Source organism: Netta rufina (assembly GCF_964035555.1).
Source record: "Netta rufina genome assembly, chromosome: 15".
Classification (NCBI taxonomy): Eukaryota; Metazoa; Chordata; class Aves; order Anseriformes; family Anatidae; genus Netta; species Netta rufina.
The window spans coordinates 14,072,540-14,084,831 of NC_140138.1; the positions used below are offsets into that span (position 1 = coordinate 14,072,540).

General features: G+C 38.3%; 1 protein-coding gene across 1 annotated transcript in view; it reads left to right on the forward strand.

The window, feature by feature from the left end:
* Positions 1–12,292, forward strand: part of SDK1 (sidekick cell adhesion molecule 1) — a gene marked incomplete at its 5' end in the record, with an annotated part of 391,349 nt that overhangs the window by 229,755 nt on the left and 149,302 nt on the right. The window contains 2 exons of the mRNA XM_084295713.1: positions 9,930–10,041; positions 11,055–11,245. Coding sequence (XP_084151839.1) covers positions 9,930–10,041; positions 11,055–11,245 — 303 coding nt within the window. The remainder of the gene's footprint in view (positions 1–9,929; positions 10,042–11,054; positions 11,246–12,292) is intronic.

The following is a 12,292-nucleotide window of genomic DNA, read 5'->3' on the forward strand; positions in this document are numbered from 1 at the left end:
AATTTGGTGGCCTGTACAAATTTACTGGCACCAACTGTCTCTGACGCAGAAGCCCTTCCTTTCATTGTGAAGGAGAAATCAACCATGGAACACTTTCAGATTTGTCTTTTGCTTATTTTCAGTGAGGACAGATTTAAATTCTTTCATAATCTGGGAAGAGCCCAGATTTTTAATTAAGCAGCCAGATACAGTAGACGTCCAAGTATAAGGAAATCTCTAAAATTCAGTAATACTTATTATTTTCATGAATTTTCCAGGTATCTAGTAGCATTCTCCTGAATCTAAGTTGATACTAGGAAAACCCAAATTCTGAAACTAAATTGAAATTTAGTATTAAATTTAGCTTTATTAGGATCACTTGTCAGATTATCAGCATATATGTGCGTCTGCTTCCATTGTACTTCTTCACAACATCAGGTTCACTTAAAAGGGTGCTACAAATAAATACATCTTAGAAATTCACATATGATGGATTGTACATACTTGTAGTGCTCTACAAGCACATCCAGTCTTACGTCTTTCCAGTAAAAATGTACTTACTGTTGTCATAAAATAAATTCTGAGGGGCATTTCCTAAGTAATTTTGCCCCAGAGTCACTGGGGATTCTTTTCTTTATCCTTCTTTTTAAAGTGTGGTGAAGGACAGGTAAGAACTGTCATTTTTATCCTTTTATTTTTTATTTTGTCTTTTTTTTGTCTCTCTTTTTTATTATTTTTTTTTTTTATCCACAATTTCATTTCTAAGTAGAAGTGTTCAAACTTGTTGTGAGTATGAGAAGAAGCAAATGGACCATCATTTGTGTGACTTTGGTTTGTCTTTTGCTAAGCCAAGGAGTCAAGAAATTATATTAAAGAGAAAAAGCCACATGTGAAGATGTGTTTGAAAATATAGTGTGGCAGCATTTTATTGTCTCCCATTTCTCTTTCTTTCCTGCTGCTTGACAGTAAACCACAAGCTGCTGGTGAGAACTGCAGCATCTAAAACGCCAGCAGTTCTCTGGTTCGTGTAACACAGCCATGTCCCAGTTCAGCTTTCCTTCCTCATTTCTTCTCTCAGCTTTTATCTTTGCAGTGAATTTTGCATTTCTGGACTGTTTGATTAACTGACAGTTCTAGTTTATTTAACAGCCAATTACTAATGAGTGGTTTATTAACTTAATTTACATTCCTTAAGAAAGCAAGTGGTAAATATTGAGGTATGTGAAGCAGCAGGGCTGTAAGATGTCAGAAGTTCCTTTCTGTCCTCAGTAGGACGTGACTCTTGCTGTCTGCTGCAGAAATACAGGGGCAGCAAAGCATCGCTGTCTCAAACCTGTCTCCCCCCCCCCCCCAAAGCACATGCCTCTTTGCATTTAAAACGATGCTTCTCTTATGATGCGCTAAAGTGCGTTGTAAAAGTATACAACCTCTTAAAATCATTTCCACTGATGAGTTATTTTAAAATCTTTTTAAACATAAGCATGTTCCCGATGATGATGCTGAAAGGGTTCTGGGTGTTGCCTGCAGGGGCAGCGCTCGCCGGCTCGCTGCGGTGGGCTCCTCTGCTCTGCTCTGCTCTACCTGTGGCTCCTTGCATCTCTTTGGAGATGACTCTGAGGCTAATAGATTCCACTGCTAGACCATGCATTTTTTTTTTCTTTTCCCTTTTAACTGCCGTTGAATAAGATTACACACTATCCACTTATATAGCGGGTATTAAAGCTATCTGGTGAATTGAAAAGCCACCTGAGTGTTCTTTAGCTAGAATAGCTTGAGGCTCTATATTTTTTAATGTTGAAAGCTCTAATGATGTACTGGATGATAAGTTTCTCGGCAGAAAAAAAACCCTCACTGTGCATGGGGGAAGGTCAGGTCAGTGACAGAGACTGAACTTCCAAATTGCTTTTTGTGCACGAGGAGTTGTGAGAAGGGGATTTCAGAGTGTCGGAGCAGAAATTTGGTCTGCTTTTGAAGCGAGCTGCTGAGTCATCACAGGAAGCTGTGTTACTAAGCAGTGCCTTAATTTCCTTAAAACTACATGGGACAACACTGAAAATTTATTTCCAAAGTAGACCTAAAATATAAAATGGGTTTGTAGCCCTCAGGTAGCAGAAAAGAGGGAGGAATGGGTCTCTTGCAGAGGGCTTCCCAACGATAGCAGTTGCTGCACTAACGGCCTGTAGAAAAAGGGCAAAATCAAGAAGAAAGCTACATGTGCCATCCCTTTCCCCGTCTGTGGAGCAGAGCTGGTGCAAGACAACCTGGAGAGGCTGGCACTGTGCAACCATCAGGCTGGGCTGCCTCAGCAGCAGCTGTGGTCGGCAGCAGTGCTGGCTGGCTGCACATCAGGCCCCCGTCTCTCGTTATGCCCAGGGATAAATCCTAAAAACCTTCTACAAGATTTTAGAAGCTTTTCAACCTGTATTTTAGCCTGTTTTATCTAATAAAATATAGAAAGCTCTTCTTTGCTGGAGTATCTACACACAAAAGGGTATAAGTCATCTTGTGGATAGAGTTGAGTTCTCCATTAATCTTTCCCTAGGGCTAAAGCTAACAGCTCTTGCAGTCTGTGTGAAGTCTTTACAAAGGGGGAAAAAAAGCTGTTACAAACGTGGCTGTTATTTGTTTAAACATTTGGAAACATTTATAGTGTGATGCTAGCTGTTCTTTTTACCCTTGCACCTATTCTTTTGTTTGTATATATTTCAATGAATCCTTTAAGACTTGTCAGGCAAGAAGAGTTTGGCTTGTTTAGCTAAGTAAAACTAAGACTGTGAAGGAGTATGATTGTTGCCTATAAATACTTTAGGACGTAAAAATCACAGAGGGAAAAAAGAGAGATTTGAGCCAAAGGACAGCTTTGGCAGAGGAACAAATGGGGTACATTGGTCGTGAATATGTTTAAGCTGGAAATTAGGAGTGTTTCTAACAGATTGAACAGGGTTGTAGGAAACCTTCCATCCAAGAAAGTGAAGTTAAAAGTGCTCGGTGTGCTCAGCGATGGGATCACAGGGTGGGACGTCAGCGAGGGAGCAAGGCTTTCTAGCCCTCTGCCCCCCACACAGCTAGCAGGAAGCTTGTATGCATAAAACATCTCCTTGCCAAAGTTTTGCATAATGTATTTTTCTGTTTTCTCTTTTAGAAGTCTGTTTCTGTAAGATGATGTGTCTGCTTAATTTAGGAATGTGTTTTCTTTCTCTTCAAACCGACCAGCAAGTTCCTGACGTTACGCACATTTTGAACTGCTTGCAGAACTGCAAGCTTGACTGTATGAAATACATCTTGTAGCTTAATTATCTTCATCTTTGGGGAACTTGAGTTTTTAAAGTTAAATGCATCAGTAGTCCTGTTGTAACACGTATGGTGCATCACATGGGCCCAGAAGGGGTGGATCAAAAAGCAAGGAGTGGAGGGTTTCAGACACTTGACTGCATTATGGCATGGGTGACTCAGCCAAGATGAATTTAGGCAAGGCTTTCTCAACAGTTGCTGATGAAATCTTTGGCAACTGCTGCTCTTCACCATGTCCCCCCTCACACACCATGTATTTAATCTGTGATCTACTTGCTGTATTTTGTTGTTATTGTTTTCTTTTATTCACTTTTTGTTTGTTTATTTGTTTACTTGCAGTGGAAATTAATCATTCTTGATCTGATGTGGGCAAAGCTTAGTCACATTGACAGGAGTATGTTGAGTCAATAAATATAAGTGACCTAGATCATTCGCTTGTTTTGCTAGTACTGTGTTTTGTAAACCTTTTCCATATCTGGTGTTTTATTCATATGTTACGATTCCTGATGTCTGGATCAAGACAAAGGTTGTATATATAAGAATCCACTTGCTGAGATTGATTCAAACAACTAGGCTGCTTTTGCTGTAAGTTTGACCCACAAAACTAAGTTTATATGTTGTTGCTTATTTACTATTTTCAGTCTAGAGTCCAGTTTCTCAAGGGTTTGAAGATAAGAAATAATACCTACATGTCTGGGAATTCTTAAGATAGCTGCGGGTACTGACAAGTCATAATAACTCCTCAAATACCAACTCTATGTCATTAGATTGCTAATTATTTTATACATACGTATTTTTGTCTCAGAATACTCCATCTGGAGTTCTAATGTTATTTATCAAACTAAACAAATGTGATCAAGGCAGGAAAATCTGTTATTTTTCTTTGTCTAGAGATCTAAGCAGAGACCTGTATTGTACACAGTGGTGTACAGCAACATCACCCATTTCCCTTTTCTTGAAAATTCATACCATCCTTGCTAGAAAAGAAGCGAGAACATGAAATGGTAACAGTTGTTATCTTAACACTTTTCCATTGCATAACCTGTTAATAGACAGTCGAATAAGTAGGGAACAAATAAACTGTGTTTTAAAGTAGAGTTTTATGATTGGTAATACCCTTTTTTTTATTGTTTGTGTAATGATTCTCTCGTGGGCTGACAGGTGGTTGTCAGCGTTTGCTAGTCTGTTGATCAGGCTCTAGGTCATGTTGTGCATCTTGTACTGCAAAGGGGAAGGGAAATTAATCTGTTATTGATCGGGATCCAATTCCTGTTGTGCATCTTGTACTGAAAAGAGGAATTAATTCATTACAGAAAAAGTTAATTCTATTCCATTGGATAGTTTGTGTTTTTAAGGTCTTTTTCCCCTTGAGCAATCTCTGAGGTGCCACGAGTGTCATTTCTCCTTTTTCATCATATTCCATGTTACATAGGCTGACCATACATCCTTGATGCCATAATATGTAATATGCCATTATATGTAATATTTTTGCTATTTGTATTGGACTCTTTCCTCCTATTCTGTTTTTTTATAATAAAATAACCATAATTTTGTAAATGAAGCTCATAGTAAATGAGAAGGCACTAATGCGTACAATGCAAGTCTGAAAGTCTGTAGGAAATTTATAGCAAGTTTTTATTTTTTTTTTCTTCCAGGTTAATTTATAACTGTTTTTAAAGTTCTGCTGAAGTACTTAATTTCTCCAGTAGCTGGAGGGTGTACTAGTACACTGGTGATCTTTTCTGCAAAGTATTTTTCTCCCTTCGACGAATTTCCTAACATAAAGAAGGAAATCCATTTTTGGACACTGATTCCGGTGAAATTCCTTCTTCACTGACAAGAGGACACTGAGAAGTAATTGCAGTAGTAACTAAGACTGATAGTAGGAATGACTAGCAGTTGACATCATGCTCCAGGCTCTGCCCCATGCCATGTAAATGAGGGTGTTTCTTTAGGCAATTCTCTCTCCTCTTGCTCATGATAACCTCGTTTGTGTTAAGTGTCATCAACAGGTTGGGACCTATAAGCAATTTAATCTCAGCCTCAAAAATAAGACTTGCCATTTTTTCTCAGGTCTGAGCTCAAGCTATTACTTCTTTTCAAGAGATAAACGCTTTCTCTCACCTTTTATTAAGGCTGGTTGGCACAGTATCTCTCTGAGAAAAATCTGAGCATCCATGAAGTAATGCTCTTAATATTCTGCACTGCAAACATGGATTTAGATAAACTTTGTGTGCCATAATGTAAGACCTGGGAAAGGAGCTGATGTTTATACATTTTTGAAGGGGAAAGCACATTTTGTATCTTCAGTCATATGGCCCAAGTGAGATTTCATCTCTGTTGGGAAAATTAAGCACCCAAGTGGCTTTGACAAAGTCTGGGATATTTATAAATTGTAAATCGTAATATTTAAAGTTCCTTGAGCCTTATATGATAATGTATATAGGGAGATAAAAATGCTGATTATGACTTTCCTGAGATGATAGGGCAGTCTACATAATTATCATACTTAAATAACAGAAATTAAAAATTGCACAGCACACAGGTATTAAATATATATATATATATATATATATGTTTCAGACCACCTGGGACAGCTTTCATTTTTCATTCCTGGTCAGATGGAAGGGAAAAAAGGGAAGTTCAGTGTGATCCAGGATCAGAGTTGTGCAGTCATACGCAGCCACTGGTGATAAAAAGAAATAGACCGTGCAAGAGGTGTTTGCCCTTTTTTCTCTTCCCTCAATATATCTGCTTGGTGCAGAGCTGCCATATGTTCTGCACAGTCTTGAGGGAGTTTATGTTCCAAGGGACAGGAAGACCCCAGATCTTCCCTTTCTGTTTTCACTTTCCTTTGTCTCTCTTCTTCTTGTTGTTTAATATGGAAAAATAATATTGGTGCTAGTTTACATTAATATTTTGGGCTGTAAATGGCAGCATTTCAGGAGCTGCTTCATGAGCAGCTGGTTGTGGGAACACTGAAATGGCTCCGAGGTAAGTTCCTCCATGCCTCGAGCCTCAGAGATTGGTTAGGGCCAGTCCCAAAAGCATTTTGGTTCTTGGGCCGTGAGAGATAGCAGTAGTAATTCAGGCAGTCTGATGAGTTTAGAAGCAAAGGAAAGACTGGAAGTACTGTGAGTGCTGGGGCTGAAATAGATGCAGTGTGAAATAAAGCAAAGAGCCCTTTCTTGGAGAAAGCTCCGTATCTGGATTAGGACTCTTGCCTGTGGCAGTCCTTCTGTCCAGTCTTTTCTTCAGGACTAGAATCAGATTAAAAGCACATCCCTTAAGTGATCTTCAGTGCCTTTCCTTCTCATCTCTGCAGCTTCCTACAAGTTCCCACAGACTCATTATGTCTAACAGTTAGGCATCCCTTGGCTGCAATTCTGGGGTCAAGTGTCTTTCCCTAATGTTGCTCTGCTTTCTTAGCAGAGTAAAGGGGCTCAGAAAGCAGATAGAAAGGAAAAATCTTTTCTTTCAGAAAAAAAAATGGAATTTGGGTGGGAATGGTGGTCCCCTGACAGTGGATTCATCTTATTATAACTATGTCCTTGTATTGCTCTCACATTTCAGTGTCTTTAATAAATATTTCCTACTAATGGATATGAAACTGAGAGATTGAAGCTCAATCATTAAAATAAAGGATTCATGAGAAATTGAGCAGCCTTTTAATAATGTGAACTATCTATTGGGGACCACGGGATTGAGGGAAGGGAAATAACCAGTGATGAAGGCAGAGAAGTTGCCTGAGTAAAGGGAGGCAGAGGAAGAGGAGGTGAAAAGGCAGGCAGAAACAGCAGAGGCAAGGATGTAGAAAACAGAGAACAAAGAGTCTGATGAAGTAAAAAATAAATAAATAAAGGAGTATTGAAGAAAAGAAAAAATGCAATTGTTTTCTACAAAGGATTCTCAAAGAAAATACCTGTTTACTAACAGTGACATTCTGCATTGCAATTTAGTGCAGCACCAGTCAAGTAAAATCACGTCAGTGCTGTACATTGGAAGTAGGAGAGGGATGGAGTGGCTTATTGACAGGAAGGATAAGAAACGTAGAAGGCTGGGTAGTTTTTCATTATCTGATTGTTTGAAATAGCTCTCTACCTTCCACAGCCAGGCTGAAGTCTGATTTGCTGCATCACATCGTGGAAACCAAATCACAGTGCTACTCCTTATCTAGATTAGGAGCCTGGCTGCTCTAATATCCAGCCTGTGGATTTCTTACAAGGAGTGAGGTTCTGAAAGGATGGGGTGGACACACAGATTCCATGTTTCAGCCCTATTGAGATTTTTACTGTAAAGTAAGACTAAATTCCTCCTTTGATATTTTGACCAGCCACAAAACAAAGCTGCAAGCTGCACAAGGAGCCGTGGGAATGTCCTTGTTGAGTTTTATTTAGCAGGACTGGGCTGGACTGAGTTACAGCAGGTGGTTTCTTTGTGCCACAAAGGGAAACATAAACAGCCTTTGAATATGAAACAGGAATACATATGCTATCTAGGTAGTGTTTAGATATTACTTGGAAAAGTTGTTTTATATTCATGCTCATTATATCTGCAGCTGACCTTTGTAGGATTTTACTTAGAATCCAAGTGATAGCTGTTTTGGTGAGCTCTCAGTATAACATCTTTATTAGTTCACCCACTCAAAATCCTTATCAAAAGACTGCTTTTAATATATTTGTTTCAGGGATGGTATGAAAAGAAAACAAAAAATAATAAATAAATGCACATACCTTGCTTAGATTCTTGTTATGGTTAGCAATTAAGTCAAAGAAACCTCATGTTTTCCTGGTTGCAGGCAGAGGAAAGTTCTCTTATTTCCCCTGCTTATCTGCTCACTGCACAAAGAGCCTTTCCCATGTGGCGAACTCTTAGAGGTTACAACAAAGCTGGCTTCTGTTCTTTGGTTGTTTTTAGTGTGGTTGAGCCATTCTTCAGGGGAGCTGATAAGCTGAACAAGCGGTTTTCCTCTTTTCCAGATGGAGATAAGAGGTGATCATTGCCAAATTAGTAACTTGTTTGTTGATCTTTTAGCATTTACTGTTGTAAGCCTTCACCTTGCGCAGAAATAGCGGTGAACAGTAATGCTGAGGTTTCTTCTCATCAGTAACAAGTTACTAATCTGATTGGCACTTGGTTTATATTTTTTCATTTGCTATCTGGACGATTACTGTCATGAGTACTTCTAAGAGCACCATGGAAATCTTCTTAGAAAGTAGATGTGGGACCTGATAACGTCATGTTTCCAGGAATGTTGCTAAACAGACCTAAAATCTACAACAAGTTTGGTTTCTGAGATCCTATGCAAGCTGTAATATGTACGCCACGTCAGGTCAACAGAGCATACATATGGAAAGAAATAAGTATGTGCTTACCCCTTCCTTAAGCACTGTCCTTGAATGCTTGAATTTATGCAGGTGTGCACATGGTATTCCTGAAATTTTAGAACTGTTCTATATGCTTTCATCTCCCTTAGTCAACTATTTGCTACCCATTACAAAAGTGTCAAAAGGTAAAAATTTTGTCATTCAACAGTTCAGAGATCTGCCGACCTCGTGAACTTTGAGCCCTATTACTAAAAATTTTGTCCATCTAATAAGGGAAGTAGAATGTGAAATGGCTTTTGGCATGCAGTTATTGGATAAGCAAAGAATTTTCTATCTATTTGCTATTATTTAGGGCTGTATCTTAAAAGAGGGTATCAGGATTCACACCTTGCATTTGCCAGTTTCCCATTCTACTTCACAGTTAATGGGCATGGGTTAGCCTCTCTTGCAGAAAATATTTGATGAATTGGCTTGGGTTTGCATCAGTTTAGTTTTATTTTCATTACTTTTCTCCATAATTTGCTTATTGGGTTCCGTGTCTTTAGAAATTTTTATTACTCTCTTATTCAAGCTAAAAAATAGCTAATTTTTCTTTCCCAAATGAGTTGCTTGAAGCAAAGTACCTATGAATACATGGGTATTTTAATTCACTTACTAAATGTATACAGAGAAAATTTACAAGCAGCCTTTTTACCATTTTTTAAGTGTCTGCTGACTGTTGCATAAGCTAAATTATTTACAGTATGATGCCTCACAAAAGAGTAGCAGATTTGGGTTATTTACTTTCCTGATAAGAAAAGGGGATTGAAGTTGCTGTGATATGCTGCTTTGTTAATTTTATATTTGTTCCCCAGTGTGTAAAATCTTTTTAAAGAACTAACATGAGTATTGGCAGACTCTTTTGAAATGGTATGGAAGTGCTAAGATTAAACAAAACATGAAACGGTCTTAAAAATAAAAGTCAGCAAGTGTTTGATAAAAATAAAAGTGCTCAACAATAGAAAACCTTTAGGATGCTTAATTTATTTGCTTTCTATTTGAGAATGGCCTCTGCACTCCATCTGGGAGCAGTTCTGGTGAGCTGTGTGTGTTTTGAATGATGCCAAGCTGGGTGTATTGAAACAGTGTGTTTGTACAGTATAATGAAAGCCATCAGAAATGGTCATGATGAAGATCTCCCTTTAATGAGGAGATTAAAAGGGGGTGCTGAGGCTGAAGAGTGAAATTTGCAGCTGTGTCACTTGACAAGATCCTTTACCTGAAATGTTTCAGTCCTTGCTGTTTGCAGATGTATAGAGTATTCACAACTATATTTCTTTTCTGCCCGTGCAGATGCCGTAGACCTGTCTGACACCATGGCTCCTGTCATTGTAATCCCTCCACAAAATACTAGCGTCATAGCAGGGAGCAGTGAAATTACCCTGGAATGTGTGGCCAATGCAAGGTACTGTAAAAGCAGTGGGGTTATAAGCAACTAATTTTAATGGCCTGTCCTTTATTGGAAAGGACATAGGAAGTTCTTTTCATTTTTTGTTATTTTAACGACTGAAGCCGCATGCAGCATGTCGCTTGCTCTTCAAAGTAACCTTACGAATAATCGTATTTGTCCAACATTACTGAATTAAGCATTGATTTTTTTTGGTAAAATAAGGATATAGAGTGAGTTACTTTTCTACCTGTTACATACACAGTAAAGAAGTATAGTTGTTTAAGCAGCAAACGTTATCTTAAGGAAATAATTATGTTAAGGTTTAATAATATTTCAGCTGTATTGCGTACTGACACGGAAGGTGATACTGTTTAAATTAACAGTCTGTGTTTCCAAGTAAATAAATTAGGGAGGCTCTCCTATGGAGTAATTTCTTACAGATGTTAGTTTACAGTGATTATTGCTCAACTGTTCATCATGCACCGTAACAGGGTTCACAGCATTTGTTCTGTGTATGTGGCTGTTTCCGTCTAGTTAGCCTTCCACAGCACTGAATTCTGGAGGAAGTGAATAGTTGAGGTCCTCACATGATAGGAGACCAACTGATTTGCTTTATCCTCTGAGGGCAGAGATGTTCTTGATATGGTTAATATTTTCTTGCTAATTGAGTTATAATGAAAGCACTTCCCATGCAGCTGATTCCCATAACAGTATTTACTCCTTTTGCTTAGAGAAATCAAATTATTAGTACTTAACTTCCATTGCCATATCAATTAGGTGTACTCGCATTATGCTACTTGAGTAGTGTGTGGAAGTTACATACACGTTTATTTCTGAGTAGCTAATAGGGGATAAAGCTAGATTAGATATTAGATATTCAGCTAATAGATGAATAGGGCATAAAGGAAGTTTTTATAATCTGTATGTAGCTATAGAAAAGATTATTCTGTAAGATGTTTTATATTTATTTATTTATTTATTTATTTATTTATTTATTTATTTATTTATTTATTTTTAAACCTTGGTAGACCCATTGAGAAACTAAGCATGACTTGGAAGAGAAATGGAATAAAAATAACCAGTGGAATTAGCAGTTTTGGGAGACGACTCACTATCACCAACCCAACCTCCGCTGATGTTGGGATGTACTTCTGTGAAGCGAAATTGAGAGACAGCACAGAGGAACCAGCGAGAGCAAGTGCCTTCCTTTCTATAATAGGTAATTCTCAATGCACTGCATTTTTTAGTAAAATAGGCTCTGGACTGAGGTATAGTAGGAAATAAAATTGATATTTTAATATTTCATTGACCTTACATTTGAACCTCTCTTCAGAGAACAAAACAAAAGAGGTGGAAGGGGGTTATCTTCCAAATTAATCCAGCAGTTCTTCCCCATGAATATAAATTCATCAAATAGATACTTTTAAACACTGATCTGATTCTGAATCTCTTCTGAAACTATACATTTAATCAGAAGTTGGGGAAACAGTAGTAAAATCCTTATTGTGTAGCTTCCCCATCTCGGCTTTTAGCTGCATTAAACCCTGATTAACTCCTGGCTTGCTTACATCTAGTTCTAATATGTCAAGTGCCAGTATTTCTGAAAGAAGCCTTTTAGGTGCACTTCTGTGCATCGTCTGTTGCAAGTGCCAGTCAGGGGGCCAAGGACATTCCTGAGCTCACAGGCAGGCAGACGTCTTTACTGAGGGAAGAAAAGGGAGAAGAAAATAACATTAAAATGAATGCTACATGCCTGACCTCCAACTCCAAGAGAAGCTTTGGACTTAAAGGTTTTAAAGGAACATTAGTGCTTTTCAGCCCTTTCTTGATGGAGGGGCTGGCCTTTTTCCACTATCACCTCCCTGCTGGAATTTTGCTGTAGCAGGGGGGTTGTCGTTTGAAAACCTAGCTACCACGTCTGTCATGTTCTGATATTACAGCACAAATGAGCTCACTGGACACTGCACAGAGGTTTGCTTGGTATTTTTAGGATAAAGGAAATGTTTTAGAACAATAAGCCAGAGCTGATTGTGTCAAGTCTAGCTTTTATATAATAGTCCCAGTAGCAACTGCGAATGTCCTGGACAGGGTATTGCTTTGGCAATGATACAGGTCTCAGTGATCAGAATTCATGAACATGAATTTCTGTAGTGCCTTGCAGTGAGAATTCATCACAACAATTCTTTACACTCTTTCAGACTTCAGAAAATACAATTTTAAAGACTCCACTGTATGGGCTGTATTCTACTAAAGTAATTTAAAGTAG